Consider the following 17994-nt stretch of genomic DNA (forward strand, 5'->3'; position numbering starts at 1 on the left):
TCTAACGTAATGTCACTGTAGCCGGCAAATGCCTTGCCGGTAATATTTATCTGCTATAATCCGATACCATTTGCTCTTGCATTTATTGTACTGTTTTTCAAAAGTAAAGCAATCTGTCCATGATTCGATATCATTCTTGCATTATAATTGACTAAAGAAACCTTCCTTCGCAACAAATTTTTCAAGCAAACTTAGGGGTACCAAATTTACTTTTCACATGCAAATCATCCTTCTGACGACGCTGTTCCTGCTGCTTCCGGCAAGAAGCCGTTCTTCCCTTGCGTCAAAACCTCTGCTCTGTAACCGTGAGATTGAGACGGAAAGTCATTGATCGTGGTCCATGGCGACGATTAATACTGTCTTTGCGGATTGCTGTAGTCGATAGGGATCGTTTCAACTAGCAGGTAGGCTGTTTGTAGATGTCTTGTTCAAGCAATTCTTCTGACAGAAGTTATTCGCTCGTTATCGTATCTTGTACGTCAACAATACAAGCTACTACTAGTACTAGACTATACGTGCGAAACTGCATACACCAGGGTTATATTGTACGAAAGAGCGAATTTCAGCTGTAAATGTGACAGATCATGTACATATCGTATTTCAACTTGAGAATGGAGGCTAGCGCACAAGTTTTAAATATAAGGGTAAGATATGTCGGGCAAAGTCGACCGGTTTTCTCGTTCGTATGTACAGTAAATAATGGATGCGACCATCACGGCTAATTCAATGTGAAAAGGCTACCGCTCAATTAGTACAGGTACTGCTACCCCGGGATTAGTCATGTTAGTACGTTCCCGCATAGACCTTGTTTGATAATAATTTATCTCAATAATATTCGCTAAATAAAATGGAAAATACAGAGGTGCTGTTGATCTACTTCTACACGTGCACACGTGGACACTTTCATCTCCAAGAAGTGATAGTGATCATGATCAGTTTCTGTGTTTTAATGCGCTGCCAAGCTTCAGAGTAGCTCGAGGTTTTCAGGGTTTTGCCGGGGGCTGTGAGTTAGACGGCAAAACGGTGATATGTCTTGTACCTCTCACTCACTGTTTGAGTCAAAGTTTTGTAAACTATGTGCATTGCAGAGCCTCTTTACTTTTCTCATGTCTGCTTTGAAATTGACATTGTATTCAAGATCAGCAAGTTGTGATAATTATGATATTAATCTACATGTCTGTAAAAATTGACTTGTCTTGATACTATATCATTTTTTGAGACTTGCTAGTCGCTGCCATATAGTGAAGGGATATACAGATGAATAACAAGAGACGAAAAAAGTGGCTGATTTCATGTCATTGCATCACTGTTTTAAAGTCATCAAAGAAAAATGAAGGATTAATTGGAGACAGCTGATGAAGACATCCATGTAAATTGTGTTTTAGTTCTCACAACAGTTGATGTACAGATTCAGGATGATCAGTTGTTACCTGAAAGCTGTGTTATACATGAATCTCAACATATGTAGGGATATCCTGCATGTTTACTGAATGTAGAATTCTATTTATATCAATATTTTTACTGTTCAAATAATTTCTTTTGAAGATTTTCCTCTAAATAGAGTAAGTGCAGAGATCAGTTTCCCCAAAGCTGTTTATATCTTGTCATGATGTTATCAGTGTACTGCAGTTTTACAAGTCCTACATGGCTTATCTAAAAATAGCAACTAGGACAAGCAGATTCATGACAGCAAATGAAAGTACAGTAGCTAGGTGTACAATAATTCTTCATTTCTCATGACAGGAGTTAATTATTTGATAACAATAATTACCATTTTTGTACATTAAATATCATTTCATTAAAGCAGCAATGGTGAGATTTTCAGCTAGTATAACAAATTTTGTTGAGTCGTATTGAAATGAAAAACGATGTAGTAGACGTTGGCCATCCAATTATAAAAATGGATAGAGCGCCATGGATGATTGGTCATAAATCATCATTTTTGTAGTTCATTGATTTGATTATACCTAAACAATGTAGGTTTGTGTAAAACATGTTTCGATATTCACTCGTAAGCTTTCCTGTGAAATTAACTATTACTTGGGAAGTCTGAAAACAGATGAAGAAGAAAGCACCAGGGAAATACCTTGTTCTTTAATGCTTGTCGAATTGTACACATGGCAGTAAAAAATTTACAATTCTAAATTAAGTCATCCAACCTCCAAGATGTGTTCAATTGCCATAAACAAATAGGGTCGCTTAGGTATTCTAATTTTCAAAATAAGTTGCATTCAGTTCTCCATAGCTTGAAAACAACAGGATGGTCAATTTACATATCAGTTTATAATTTGCATATTCTTTTGTCCTGAAAATGTATTCATTGGTACAGTTATTAAAGGCACTTTTGGCGATCCCGGGGATCACCGTTGTTCTTGTATTTACGAGGATTATGGAGGTGTGACAGCCTTTTGTTTCCATTGAAATTGTAATCTAGTAAGTAAATTTTCTGGTGAGACAATCTGGTGCCAACACAGGCCTTTAACTATGAATAGATTGCTCCAAAACATGGGAGTGGTACGCTCATAAAATCCCCTTGTGAAGAACATGATTGATTATTATGCCATAACTTTTTCCTAGCCTATCACTAAGGTGCGAGTAAACCTTACAGAGACTGTGCAGGTATGACTGAAAAATCATTTACTTGCCAGTAGTCCTTTCTTTCATACGCATATTGTTCAAGTAAATATCTGAAACTCTGTCACTGAAAATAACAGGGATTGTTCAGAATATAGAAACTACTGTCTATGGTGGAAAGGATATTTATGCACACTTCAGACTACATGTTTGTAGAATATTCCAATAACTTGGTCAATTTATAAATCTTTCTTAAAATCCAAATTTACAGAAATTTGATAACATTTATCTGCATTTGTAGAATAGTAGATATGTGATGGACAATGTAATGTGGGAGTATACATATATTGATGAAATGTCACAAAGATCTTTGATGATTAGTGTAGTCTGCATCAGTACCTACATGTAGTTTAGCAAAGGTATGTTGGCTTTCTTGTTGATTTAGATACCTAGAACAAGCTCAATTATCACAGTGCTAGCCTATGTTACAATATATGGTGTATTTGTAAATACACATAATTCTGAGTGTTTGATCATAACAAACTGTCATCCGGTATCCTGGCATTATCAGAGGAGATAGTAGAGGTGGTGGTAAATTGTGTGGACAGTACGAGGACATTTTCAGTTCACTTTATAATGCGGGCGTCACACAGTGTCTAACTTTTAAAGTGACCATGATGTCAGACCATCATGGTATTTGTAAGAAAAGAGCAGGAAAGATATTTGAAATCTTCATTTGAAGATTACAATATGTAACCCTGCTGTTGTATCATTTTCAAATCCTTACATGTTCATTATTCATGTAAAGATGAAAATAGCGGCTTGGATTTTATCTTCACTAACTTCTCCCTTAGTCTCATCTTAAAGGGCGGTGGTCTTCGGAATGGCACATGTGCAATTTTCTTGTTTACAAACATTGTATTTCATGCTCTATATATAGATGCATCATGTCAAAATCCCTGCAACATTTAAATTTTACAATGTACATTAAGACAAACATGTTTTAACTTTCATCAGTCGCCAACGTAGCTTGGATACAGTGTTTATATCTGTCGTAGGGGTCCCTAACGACCTTTGAGCGCTGTTCCGACGACCACTGCCCTTTAAACGTTTTACAGAATGATTCATTGAACAAATCACTTACTTACATTACTTCTATTTGCCACTTACAGTATGTGGAACGTTAACAATTAATCACATGATAGAGGGGCCGTGCAGTTAGTTTACAGAATTGAACAAGTGATTACAGGTCATTTGCAGAACTGGATGTTAAGATACACACTACATGTATGTACTGTACGTAGCTTGTCAACTTAGCCTATACTCTTTTGAACTGTATTGTTAATGTTATTGTTGACAAGTAAATTCTAATCTGGGCAAGAATTCAAATGTAACCAATAACAGTGCACTTTACATCATAGATGCTCTGTTGACTAGCTATTTTAAATAGTACATATAGGTTTTTCAGCAGGCTTTTGGGAATAGAACTAAAACTTGCAGTTGACATACAAAACAAAAGGGTGAAAAAAATCATCAAGAGTTACAGCTACCAGTCCAATAAATACTGAATATGCATGTGTTTCATAGAGTAGTTGTCAGTTTTTATTACCATTCTCAATCTTATCAATCTGCCGGTTGAGATTTATAAAGTAGTGTTTTTGTGTGTGTACTTTACACCAATTTACATACATGTAGGATGCAGGTGATTTTCAATGACCTTTCTGTAGATCAAACAGTATTTTCCAGTATCTCTATGGTTGATTTGGAGCTCTGTAGTTTTGAATTGAAGAACACGGCATAGGATATACAGTGTAGTACCTAGACAACTAACAGGATGCCATGCTTACTTTTTAAGGTGCAATAGCTACAGTGTAATTACATCAAATTTTAGATCATACCACCATATAAACTTATATAGACAGGCAGTTTTTTGAATTACTGCAGTATGATATCTTATTGTGTTTGGTTGTAAGGTTGAACCCAAAAGTGAATACACCTAGAAGAAAGATATTTGGACTCAAATTTTTACCCAGTATATTTACCTAGGCTGTGTAACTCATTTGCTTCAAATGGATTTTTTCCACATCAACGCATCTAGAACAAATTGAATGTTTTGTCATTTGCACAAATTCTTTGCTTCAGTCATTGTACCAGTGTACCTCCCACTGACCCAGTTAATCTGCACCCATCAATTATCTATTTTGCGCTAACTTTCAAAAGTATCTTCAGTCATGCTGCATTTAAGGTTTAGGATGTCAGTTCTCCAGTGTTATGTCATTATTAGGCAAAGTGGATTGGATTTTGTTCCTTTGTCACTGAGTTGATCAGCGTCCATGTAGCTTCCATTTGTTTTATCCATATATACACATGTACCAGTATATAAAAGGGCTGTATGTCGTCAGTATGATGCATCTAGAACATATTGTATTCTACTGGTATATAAAAAAAAAAATGTGTACATGCATATGGTATTTATATTCCTGCATTTATTATAAACCAGGATGTAGGTATATATGTGCAGTACATACGGTATTACTTTTAAGTACATTGTACAGATGAATGTGTGCAGACTACCGGTACATAGTTGATACATGTAAGTTTGTCTCAGATAACTGCTTACACTGCAGCATGTACACATACATGCGGCAAGATTACTTCATGTATTATATATCCTTCAAAGTGCTGATGCACTGATTATGATTTGGACATAGTATTTTGTTCAATAAATGAAAACAGCAATATGATACATGAGCATGCAGATCTAGCAATAGAAATTACAGAATTTTATGTTTATTAACCAAGCACATCTTCAGATCAGACTGATGTGATATACTGTATTTGTCTAGTTTTTGTGAAAATGTACTTTTATGTTGTGCATGTACATCACTGGTACTTTGTGTGTATTTTTAAACTTGTTTTGTAGTCAATATCATCACACATGTATGTTTTGTGTTTCATGGCAAATTTGTCGGGTACCTGTAATTTTCATCTCAACGTTTTCTAAAAGGTATACAGTAGATTCATGTAGGGGTGGATATGTCACATTATTTAAATTCTGACATCTCTTTTATATAGATTATTTTTATTCAGTTCACATACAAATACTGGTATATGGCTTTATAATGTATACTGTGATGCATAGTAGTTTCCTGTGATGTCAATGGTGTGTCTTGGCTGTACAGTCTATCAGACAGATAGAGTACCACCTGAGGCAAGGTCGAAGGTCAAACATTCTATATGTAAATCACTAGTGAATGGAGCAATCTTGCAGTGCCTTCATCTTGATCTGACGCCCCTTCAAAAACTTCTGACCCAAATGTTTTTCCAACCGAAAACAAACCATGATCCTGTACAAGATACAACATTTTCTTATGTTCATAATAATCCTCCCTTTGTATATTTAAACATCTGTGCTTAATTAACCCTTTCCTGCCAAGTCCATATTTCACCACCACGTCAAGATGGTTAAAATTAATGAAACACAACGTATTCCATATGATGTATTTTAACATAATATTGTACATTTGAAGGCTGTTGAAAACATAATACTGTAAAGTTGATTTTTTTTGGACAAAAGATGCTATAACATACCAAGCCAAGTGTGTGAAAATACGTCATGTTTTGGCTCAATACCGCTTTTTACTGACTTGGCTGATGGGGAAGTGATACAGTTATTACTGTCTGGCAGGAAAAGGGTTAAAGTGAATCCAGAATCCCACAACTTCTTGTTTGTGCAATAGCTAGAGCTACACGAGTCTGCATGTATTGTCAGCATCACATTAGCAAGATTTACTGGTAGGTTAGCTGTGGAAACGCAGCTGTCTGTGGTGGGTGGGTTGTGTCTATGTGGGATATAAAAAGGTCAACCCTGCCATGGCAGCCCACGGCGGACCCCGCCACAGACAGCTGCGTTTCCACAGCTACATGTAACTCATGAGTTTGCCTTACCGGTTTGATCTTATTCATAATTGCAAAGACAAAATTTAGTTCAAAACACCATTATGGAGACAGTTTCCCTGCTGGTCAAAATCATATAGCTAAACTTAAATACAAATGGAAGCTATGTTAACACTTTAGTGTTGCCTGTTTATAGCCATAACTGACTTCTGTTTGACACAGACATTTTCTGAGAAAAATTGACTGGCCCGGTTTATGTTATAAAGGGGACAAAAATAGACTTTGGCGTTTAAAGTTTTAATTACGGTATGATTAGAACATACCAAACTAAAGTCAATGTTTTTCATAAGAAGACACCATGTTTAATCCTTCAAATACCAAAGTCGATTTCTGTTGTCTGTATAAATTGTAACCCAGGCAATTTTTTTTCCTGATCCAGACAATTTTTTTCATTTTTTTCGAAAATTTTGTTCAAAACTTGTAGTTAATGAAAAGTTATGTCATCATTGAAAAATACAGAAATTGTAAAAAAAGGTTAACTGTTGCATGAGAAAATTGTTGGAAAAAATCATAGTACTCAAAGGGTGAAAGGGACAAACACTGGAGGTTTTGATAAGGTTTCATCCTTGTTTTTCTGTAAGAAGCATTATTTACATTGAAATACAAAGTGTTACATGTAACATTGCCATAATGATGAATTGTGTACAATATGCACTATAATTGCTGAAATGTGAATTCTAGTTAGCTCCTAAGTTCAGCTGTTCACCAATATTGGCCATTACACAACATGCACATTGGTGTTTTGTCATGATTTAAGAGTAGAATAAGCAGTTATATTAACAAATAGTAATCTGAATCTGAAAAGGACAACAGAGGCTACTTCTGATTTTGGTTCTAGAGATAATTAGCATATTCTTCTCCCTAAAATGTGTTGAATTACAGGCTGCTAAAACAATGCAGTAAGTTCATGGTCATTGTTGATAAATGAATTGTTGGCTGGACTTGCATTTGTAGTTATCATCAATAACATTAGATATCACAAACATACAGGAAATGTTGACAAATTGAATACAAGACATTTTGACACAATTTTTGGAGTAGAACAAGAAATTCATTTTACAGACACAACCAGAAAATTCATCAAAACTTACAGCTGATGGAGCTTTTCTATCAATACCTACCTGTATGATAATGGAGCTTAGATTCTTGTGCTTGCCCTTGATTCAGTACTTTTTCAGTCCACACATTAGCCATGTATTAAAACCCTGATTCCAACTTTTCCCTTCACCATACACTGTAGGTGAATGCTTCAACATCAGTGTAAAAAAAATTTTTTCCATAAAGTTGCCATTATGGAACTTTATGTAAGGAAAGCTGTGTAAGATAGAAAGTGGTTTCCAGATATCACATTTAAAATATTAATTTACATGTAAGACCTAGTTATAGAAATAGACTTGTTTCCAAAATGGCCTTTCTTTGTGATTACTGTTAATTATCAATGTAATGATGCTCAGCCACATTCATATTTTATTAGCAGTAAAATGACATTTTCTCAGGTAATTTTACCTTAATCTGAAAATTGTTTTCCATAATTTTATTTATTAAGTCTTATCATGTAGCCACCATCAATTATCGTCAGGTTTTGTCATTTATGATAGTCATTTACATATTGTGACCTTTTGTAGTCTGTCATTCGATATCATAGACCTGGAGAATGTGACAACTTTCTTTTTTAGCTGTAAAATGGGAATACATATACATTTATCATTCATTTAGTTTAAAGTAATCCAACTTAGATAATTTATCTACTCTTGATTCAGCCAGTGTTTTTCTCAAGAACAGTTAAACTGTTTAACCCTTTGAGCGCCAAAGTAAATTTTTGTCACCTCAATAAAATGTACCCCATCAAATTTTTTCAGATTTTTTACCTAAATTTTGATGAAAAACTGTAGCAAATGAAATGTGATGTCTGTTTGGTCAAAAATTATCAAAAAATTTACAGAAAAATTCATACAAATTGGTAAAAATGTTGCACTAAAATGTTGGTGGGAAAAATTACAGCACTTAAAGCGTTAAAGGCACTGTTCGCGATCCCTGGGATCGCCTTTGTTCTAGTCTGAAAAAGGATTATGGAGGTGTGATAGCCTTTTGTTTTCCATTGAAATTGTAATCTGGTGGGTAAATTTTCTGATTAGACAATCTGGTGCCAACACAGGCCTTTAAGGTAACAAGGTTTCTAAAGTTAACATGTTTTTACTAAATTTCCCATGGTACCATGTAGGTGAAATGCATAACCTAGCAGGGTCCAGGAAATGATGAATATCTCTCAGTAGAATATATTGGTTGCAGTTAAATAATGACCAAATACATACAACAAAGCTGGATGTCATGTGGGACAGAAGTCTTTGAAGATTGCCAATCAAGAGGATGGCAGCATTGCTTTGTTCAAATCCAATGGAATAGGGTTGTCCGCAATGACATTGTTCTCTGATTGATATGCATAAATAAATACTTTTCTACAAGTTTAGATTACATTTTTGGAAATAACACATGCAAAAATGATAAAAATAGCTTCACAGGTAACTCTCAATGTTATGATAAACACCACAGAAATGGCTGAGAATACCAGCCCCAGCAACAATGCATGCAGTACTGACAAAATTTGACTAAATTTCTGGCAGCAGAGTCTGATATCGCATGCGTAAAGCTATATTTCAAAATAAACCTATAACTACCCAAAGCCCTATTTTTATTAGTATTATTTGTCTTTATTCATAACTCTCTATATAACTCCATAGGTTTTTACGATAAACCCCTTTTTCATGGATATTTATCAAAAATTTTGAGCTTTTGCAACCATAAGGTTTCATCAAATACACAATTTGCGAATTGGTGTTGTGAGATAAAAGATCGCTACCATTGTACAAGGAAAATGATCTTGAAAATAGCAAGATCACTTTAATGAGGTTAAATAATAATTGGTGTATGAGTCATCCCTATTATGCAAATTAGCCATAAGGTCAAGTACAGAAGTAGCTCATTCCCATAGCAACAATAGATTCAATAGCTTTCCTTCACATCCAGGATTCTCATACACTGAACAAGTACACCTCTCACGGGTGTTAAAGTAGATGAATCTTAAAATGTTCACACGCCTCAAGCGTTTTGACTGATGTTTCAACATTGATTTGATCAAAGATATTGACTGATGCATACTGGTTACAATACTTGAAAAGGATGTTGATTTTTTTTATATTTTTAATATGATCTTGTGTCATCAGCTTTCACCAGTGTATAATGTTGTTCATTGCGGTTGTGAAAGAATAAATTACTCAGAACACACACATGTGATTCTTGTTATATTGAGAAGATTTTTGTACAAATTTCAGTACAGAATACAAAATCTCCTTATTGAGGCCAAAAAATAAAAAAAAATTGTTTCTGAAAACGGTTTTGTTTCAAAAACGGGTGACAATTCAAATTATGTTGTTTATTTGTTTTACTGCCAATACTGGTTGCAAGTACACAATTTGCGGACTTTGGTACTTCCTTTCTTTCATCGTTGATATCTGCTCTGCAGAAATAGATATAAAAAGTTGACACAAAATCTTTCAGGTGATGAAGGCACTGATCAAAAACAATTTTTTTTTGCGTAACCAATCATGCAATGCCAGTATAAAGTTAGGGAAACTTTAACAAATAACAGATAAAGATCGCTGTTTGGTTCAGATTTGACACATTGTTTTGGAAAGTATTTTCCTGTATGTTGTAATCTCTCAAAAAAGATGAAGAAATTTCAAAGAAATACACATTTATGGTTTTGTATACTTCCTTTGAGATGTTGTTTGCCAGTTTGTAATTATTCTAGGAAAAGCATCAAGGAAGTTTGTAACGTTAGACTTCCTGCTTGTGTTTATCAGGCACAAAGTTTAATTATCAACAGAAACAGTGAAAAATTGTTACTTACTGCTATTCTTTTAAACTCTTATTGAAGACTTTACTGCATAATTTTGACATTTGGCAATTTCAAGAGTGTTTTATGTTGTACTGGATTGCTCTGTTTTTTACACGTAAAGTGTAAGTATTACAAATTGAATATACACCTATGTGGCCAGACAATTTGATTTTCAGCAGACAAATGATTTGTTCTGTTTGTGTTTCTACGTAAAGGTTGACCTTTTGCGGAAAGAGGGAAAGAATGTGTTGTTGACATCAGACCCACTTATACATATGAAAGGTGGGAAACAGTGACTGAATAGGAACTGCTAGGGAAATTTACCAGCACACCTTATATCAACAGAGTTGTGAAATGATACACATGCAGTTTAAAGTCCAAGCTCATAAAAGGTCACTATCTACCTACTTCGAAAGGTTCTGATGTAAATCTTGTGACTTTTAACCAATTATGTCTCTTCCTTTGTTGATGTTTTTAGATTCCACAAGAGTTCATGGTGTAACCCAGGAAATCCCAAGACTCGTTACTGCTCGGTTAGAAGAGGAAACTTTCTGAAAATCTACAAAAATCACAACATCCAGTATTTTTTTCATATGCACACCAGCCATGGCTGCTGGAAACCCAAGATTTAATTCCTCTGTGTGTGCCTTCATAGTACTATGTTTGATTTGCTGGGTACGCTGCAGTCCGTTCTACGACAGACATCACAGAGTTGATTCTAGCAGGGAAGAATACGATACCTTCACGTCAAACCTGTTGATGCCAGGAGTTTCACCACAAACGGTAAATGACATTTTCAAGGAGTGCTGTTTAATAAATTCAGAAGACTGAGTGACAAAGACATTCATGCATCTTCAGTTTAAAAATTTATCAAAAATTCCGAAAAAGTTTTTCTGTACCGAGCTCATTTATTTAAAATTTACATCCAGTGACATTTCTTGATTTGAATATGTTGTACGTCAAGATACTAAGCAGTAGCATGTAAAAGGTCAATTTAATTTCCGTAGCGATATGATCTCAGTATCTGTCATTAATCCTGAAACATGATTTGTAGTTGTACTCAGGACTTCTGTGTACAGAGCTAATGTGTATCCATTTATACTGCAGAAGTGATGACAATGACACAGTGACTGCACTATGACACAGATACACACTAGTATTAGTGGTATTTTCAAAAGTGTACAATTTAAAAATTTTCAGAGAGAGGTAAAATATTAACTTTTCAATCACCGTTTCTTGAAATTATTGGAGTGTAACTGCCTTATTGGCCATATGACCATTCAACCTTTAACAAAATGACTTATAGCAATGCTTACAGTGTACATGTATAAATTTGCTTGTACAATTATCGTGGACAAGCGGTGTGTTAGGTGTTTAGGGTTTATGTATGTCTTTAGATTTGCTGTTTTACAACTTAAGTTTGTGTTGTTTTGTTTTGGTGTGATTTTGAGAGCAATAGCTAAACTGACCGGGAAGGAAGATAGTAAAATAAATTTGTAGTCAAAAATGAATACCTTATAACAAATCTAAAACATGTCTAGGACATACTTCAACATTTTTTCACCTGATCATATTCTAAATCTGTTTTTTTCTTTTGTTTTATATGGCTGATCATAAAAAGGGAACATACAATATTCTAATAGATTTCAATTTCCTGATTTCACACTCCCACCATTCCATTTGTATCGTAGCTGATAGCACACCAGACTACATGTATATTTTAGTGAATTCATCACCTTTCCTTGTTAGGGACCGAGGATAATTGAAGCTTGCGCACGGTAAATGCAACTAATGCCTTTAATGCAACTAATTGCCTTTGGCCTCAACTCCTTCCCCTCCTCCTAGACGAAACTTTGGAAGTGGGAAAATCCAACCAAGCCTCCTTCTGTATCAGCATACCAACAATTGGTAATTACTTGCCTATAAAATCAAGTATATGCTCCCTCACCCCCCCCCCCACCTCCAAGGCATACCCCTTTCTAAAATAAATCTTTGTTCAGAGCCAACTTAAAAATGACGCAACCAATAGAATAAAACTGAATTGAAACAGTGTATCCAAAATGATTGCTATGTTACTTTACACGTGCGCTGAACCACATGTATGTCAAAATGGTTTAGCATCGGTGCCTCACTGACCTGGTACATTCCAAACAATATTGTGCGATACATGAAAATGTGCAGTGAGATGTTGTGATATAAAAATATGAAGTGCGATATTGGATTTTTGCGCATGGTAATTGAAATACAGCTATACCTCCTCCTCCCCTAATCGTGGAAGTTGCGTTTGCAGTGGTGTATTTTAATTATCCACGGCCCCTTATCTGATATCACTGTGAGTGGCTCTCAGGAGCCACTAAATTTTGCTGTGTATATGAAAAACACATAATGAATTTTGTCAGCTTATCATACATGTAGCTCTTTTATCAAATTTTACCAAATGCGATTTCACTTGTATACTGTACTGAAATTTTACTGCTACATGTAAGTGACCACTCCATAAATTTCCATAAATTCATTTTCACAAAAACCAGTCCTTGACTCATATTTATTGGATCAGGTGTTTGTTATAGAATAGAGTGACAAATTGGCACCAGGACAGATTAAGGAAATGTGGCAGGATTTGATAATACTGGTATTCTACACAAGGACAGTTCATGAACACCAGTGTAAAAAACCTTGTATTCCTCTGAAATAAAGCATTTACGTATGTATGTCCCAGCAATTTATTACTGTAAATATTACAGCTTCTTTGTAAATCTAGTTACAGTCACAATAAGTGATGTCTTAATTTTGGCTTACTTTAGTGTCCATTAAAAAAATTCAGTGTTTGAACTCCTGCACATATTTTATTTGCCCATGGAAACTAGAATATTCTTCCCAAAATTTAAGAAGTCCATTAATTTGAAAATTACCAAATTAATTTGTCATAACTTTTACTAATATTTTAAAATTTGGTTATATTTATGATGTTAATTAATACCTCACAGTTATACAGTGCAGTTCAGAAATACAGTGCAGAAATTGACAATAGCTATCAATGTCTGTATTAAATCGATTAAAAAAAACCCTGAATTCTTTAGTTCTTTCAGTAAAAACATTTGAAGAACATTATAGTTTTTGTTTTCTGGATTTATTTGTATGTCCTTGCTTTCATTACATGAAAGTAGAAAGATTTCTAGGAGTCATGTTTGTGAAAAACTGTTCCAGAGGTTCATCTCATTAATGTACATGTATGCTGGGTTCCGAAGCTAAATTCATGACAGAATAACCCACTTTTTGTCTATTTTGCTTTGCCATACTTCCAGCAGTGAATGTAATAGCAGTGACACGCAATGCAATCACTGAGAGAATTTTTTTAAAATCAGCAACCTAATCAAAACAGAGCTAGAAGGCATTTACATGTAAAGGAACAAAAGACTAGAAACTGTGTACTTTGTGTGTTTTAAACATGATGTGTCCATTGATGAAATAGAAATTCTAAGAAAGTAATTGCATTAGAAAGTGACAGCAATAAAATGTTATGAGAAACTAACATACTAGCTGTATACCAATGATAGAAAGAAACAGCATGCATCCAAACAAACACCATGGTCTGTACTCTTTCAGATTATTCAGTAGAGTATTTGTAATGAATTCCGTTTCCATTCACCCGGTGGAAAAGTTTGAATCTCAAATGCTTGTTGCGAAGCGTAGGTGATGACATAGTTGAAATTCCTCGTGCCGGGATGACTGCATAGTAATCGTTGCTGTGTGTGATGCACTTCATGCAGATTAACACCATCCCATGATGGTTGCCATGGTTGCAGTGATGAAATCAGATGTACGCACATCTACTAGCTAGATCAATTGTGAATCGAGAAATTCAATGCAAGGTGCCTATGGCAACAAAGGTCTCAATATTTCCTCCGCTGGAAAGCTGATACATTTTTGTGATTTTTTTATCGCTGTTCTCTGATAGAGAGATGCCGTCAACACATTTAAATTACGCACAGGAAAATGATACTTTCATATGCTGTCAGCTATAAAAAATTTAGGGTAGTGGAACAAATTTTTAGCTCTTAATCACTTACCGTACTACACGTCTGACATTGGCAGTGTGTAAACAATTTAGAATCCATGAAAGATACATTTACCCATGTAACATAGCAGCACAAACTTCTGTACGCAGTGACGAATACATTTCATATAAAATTCCTGTCACATGTCATTATTCATACTATTCTTTCAAGATATTGTATAAAAATTGTAAATCAGTCGGATGTCTACTGTTTTCTCTAAATCCCATATCTCAATATTAAATTATAACCAACAAAGAGAAAACAGTGTTAAAGCCCAGCAGTCATTGTGTCAATTCCATGTTACATGTACATCTTCAAAGTGCACCAATGTCTATTGCCCAGTGTCAATCACATGTCAGTTTCTGTGCCATTGTTACATACATCTACATGTAGGTTGCAGTAAATATACCGGTAGAAACTCTTGTACTTAAATAGAATTCCAGCTCTTATATTTCTTTTTTTCTGTATTGTATTTTCAGCCTGACACTTATCTTTGCACTTTTGCAAAAATGCCCCAGCAGGAACTTCACATAGGTGAGTACACGTATGAACACTTAACCTTTAACCCTGTGAGTCAGGTGAAAAGACTCACACACGGTTCATTTGTTTGCCATGACCTTTCAAGTAGGATTGGTACATGAAGGTTACTAGCAATTCACCCCCCAGATGAATTGCTACCCTTTCACCTTACTTTACATGCTTGTTGCTTCATATTTCAAAACAAATCACATGATCTTCACTAAAGCATGCACAAACAATCTGTTGTTTACTGTACCTGGGGATACAACAACGCAACTTCTAAAATTTGTACAGTAGACTATGGTTAGGTTTCTTTGAAATGTATATCACCAGCAGCAATTAGTAGATCCATGTATTTCTGTTCAGAAATGTAGGCAAATGTGTTTTAACTGAAAATGTGTATGGATAGCTGTCAAAAGACATTGTCAATTGTAAGTGCAGCAGTTTGTAAGATGAGCAATCCTAGCAGTTCCTTTCTGGTCCAGATGCAGCGGATCTCATCACAGATAAAAAATCTCACTTGCAGATGTGTTAGAAAAACTTAACCCTTTGAGTGCTGTAAATTTTCCAACCAAAATTTTAGTATAGTGTAAAATTTCCCCAACTTTTATGAATTTCTCTGTAATTGTTTTGACAAGTTTGGACTAGATGGAAATCCCTTTTAATTGGCTGCATTTTTTGACCAAAATTTTGGAAAAAATCTGAAAAAATTTGTGTGGGTTACATTTTATACAGGAGGCAAAAGTTGACTTTGGCACTCAAAGGGTTAACCTGGATGAAAAACTAGCTAGTTGATACTTGACTAGTACCTGGCTGACGTTTGACTTGTAAACATAACTTATGTAGAACGCACCTCAGAAATTCGGGCTTTCAAATTTTATCAATTCTCTTCTTACCTACCACTTGTCGGGGCTCATTTTAAAGCTCTTGATGAAAGAAACCTTTTCACTGTCTTAGTTTTTCAAAAATCAAAAATTTTATTTTTCCCCATCGAGTTAACACAGGGATGGCAGCCATTTTGAATTTCAAATATCGGGAAATCTACAGGAAATTTGTCTCTTTGGTACCAAAGTTTGCACGGTGGCCCCTCCAATTTTTAGCTCCCATAGCCATATGTATATATGGCAATGGAAGCTATTCTTATAGGCTAGGGAAATGTCTGTATGTATGTATGTCTGTATGTCTGTATGTCTGTATGTCTGTATGTCTGTCCGTCAACATCAAAAACTCCAAAACCGCTGCACATTTCATCTTGATATTTGGTGTGTACATGGATGATGGGCTGTAGATGAGATTTTGTTCAAATGAAGTTGTCATTGCCAAAAATATGCAAATTAAGTGAAAAAATGTAAAAACAGTCAAAATTGAAAATCTCAATAACCACTGAGCAGATTACATGAAAAATTAGCATGTAAGTACTTTGGGCTGACCTGAAATAATTGTGCTTTTTTTGATTTTTTGATATTGTTGAAAATATACAAATTAGTGCCAAAAAAGGCGTTTTTGGTAAAAAATCTTCTTCTTCATGAACCGCTGGTCAGACAGCTTTGATATTTAGTGTACAGGTCCCTAGGGGTGACCTCATTTAGATTTGTTCAAATTGTGATGAAATATGCAAATCTGTATTTTTAAGGAATTTTTTTGTCATTTTTGGTCAAAAATTTATTTCATCAAAACCGCTCGTCTGACAGCTTTGATATTTGGTATACAGGTCCCTAGGGATAACCCAATTTGGATTTGTTCAAATTGTGATGAAATATGCAAATCTGTATTTTTAAGGAATTTTTTGTCATTTTTGGTCAAAAATTTATTTCATCAAAACCGCTCGTCTGACAGTTTTGATATTTGGTATACAGGTTCCTACAGATAAACTAAATATGATATATAGAATATATGACGAAATCTGCAATTTTGTATTTTTGGTGCAATTTTTGACATTTTTGGTTAAAAAATGTGTTTCTCAAAACTACTTGTCAGACTGATGCCTTTGATATTTGGTATACAGGTTCCTGGGGGTTCTCCTAGTGTGATATAGTGAAATTTGATGAAATCTTCAATTTTTGTATTTTGGTCAATTTTTTTATTTGTGGGTCAATTTTTGCCATTTTGGTCAAAATATTTGTTTCTCAAAAGTTACTCATGTGATAGCTTTGATATTTTGTATACATTTTTATACATAATTATGATGAAATCATCAATTTTGTATTTTTGCAGCTAATGTTGCCATTTTAGGTCAGGCCATCCTGAAATGAGCTATCAAAGATCTCAACCATCTTCATCAATACATATGTCACAAAAAGTTGCTCTCTACATAACACAGCAGAGCTCTGTCGACTATTGGGTCGCTTGTTTTTTTCAAAACCGCTGGTCAGACAGCTTTAATATTTGGTTAACAGGTCCCTAGGATGACCTTAGTGAGATGATTTCATACAGTCAGGAAATACTTAATTTTGTATCCATGTCTATAGTAGCTTCAGGGACATTGGCCCTATGTTTAAGATAATGTTGTGATTCAGTAAGCATTTGAAATGGTAAACTGTATTTGGTGTTGAAATGCGGTAAAAAAATAATGAGAAAACATAGCTTAGGTGATTTCAGCAGGTTTGGTTTCCAACAAATATATTCAAAGTTTTTTTCAATGTTAAAGAGTGATGGGGGGGGGGGGGGGGGGGGGGGGGGTTCCTGGCATTTTGAAAAAAATCCAAACAAATGTCAATAAAAAAATCAGCCACAGAAGGTTTGTCAAAAAGAAAAGGTGGGAGATAGTGGGAAAAAAGAATGTACAGTGTATCGATAAAAAAGATGTTCCTCATCAATCTTCCAGACAACCCCCTTTTATCAAATGGTACACCCCTGATGTATTTTTGTGTGCCATTAAACATGCAGTGTATTTTAGTTTAAGATGTCAATCAAGTTAGGTAAGGATTTGAAAGGAATAGTCAAGTTCACCACAGTTTAACTTTATATCTTGTGTCATCATCCTTGTGTAAT

The 17994-nt window shown here is 34.8% G+C and overlaps 1 protein-coding gene across 2 annotated transcripts in view; it reads left to right on the forward strand.

Annotated features, from left to right (window-relative positions):
* The first annotated feature begins 232 nt into the window (after positions 1 to 232).
* The window catches only part of LOC139121903 (peptidyl-glycine alpha-amidating monooxygenase B-like), a 44509-nt gene continuing 26747 nt past the window's right edge, over positions 233 to 17994 (forward strand). Inside the window, exons 1-3 of one of the 2 annotated variants that reach the window (XR_011549362.1) lie at positions 233 to 404; positions 10905 to 11209; positions 14964 to 15018. Coding sequence is in view for 1 of the 2 variants with exons in the window: in XM_070687194.1 (XP_070543295.1) it covers positions 11033 to 11209; positions 14964 to 15018 (232 nt within the window). In the remaining variant the exon portion in view is untranslated. The remainder of the gene's footprint in view (positions 405 to 10904; positions 11210 to 14963; positions 15019 to 17994) is intronic. The other variant, XM_070687194.1, reaches the window with a different exon arrangement.

Source organism: Ptychodera flava, chromosome 21 (genome assembly GCF_041260155.1).
Source record: "Ptychodera flava strain L36383 chromosome 21, AS_Pfla_20210202, whole genome shotgun sequence".
NCBI lineage: Eukaryota > Metazoa > Hemichordata > Enteropneusta > Ptychoderidae > Ptychodera > Ptychodera flava.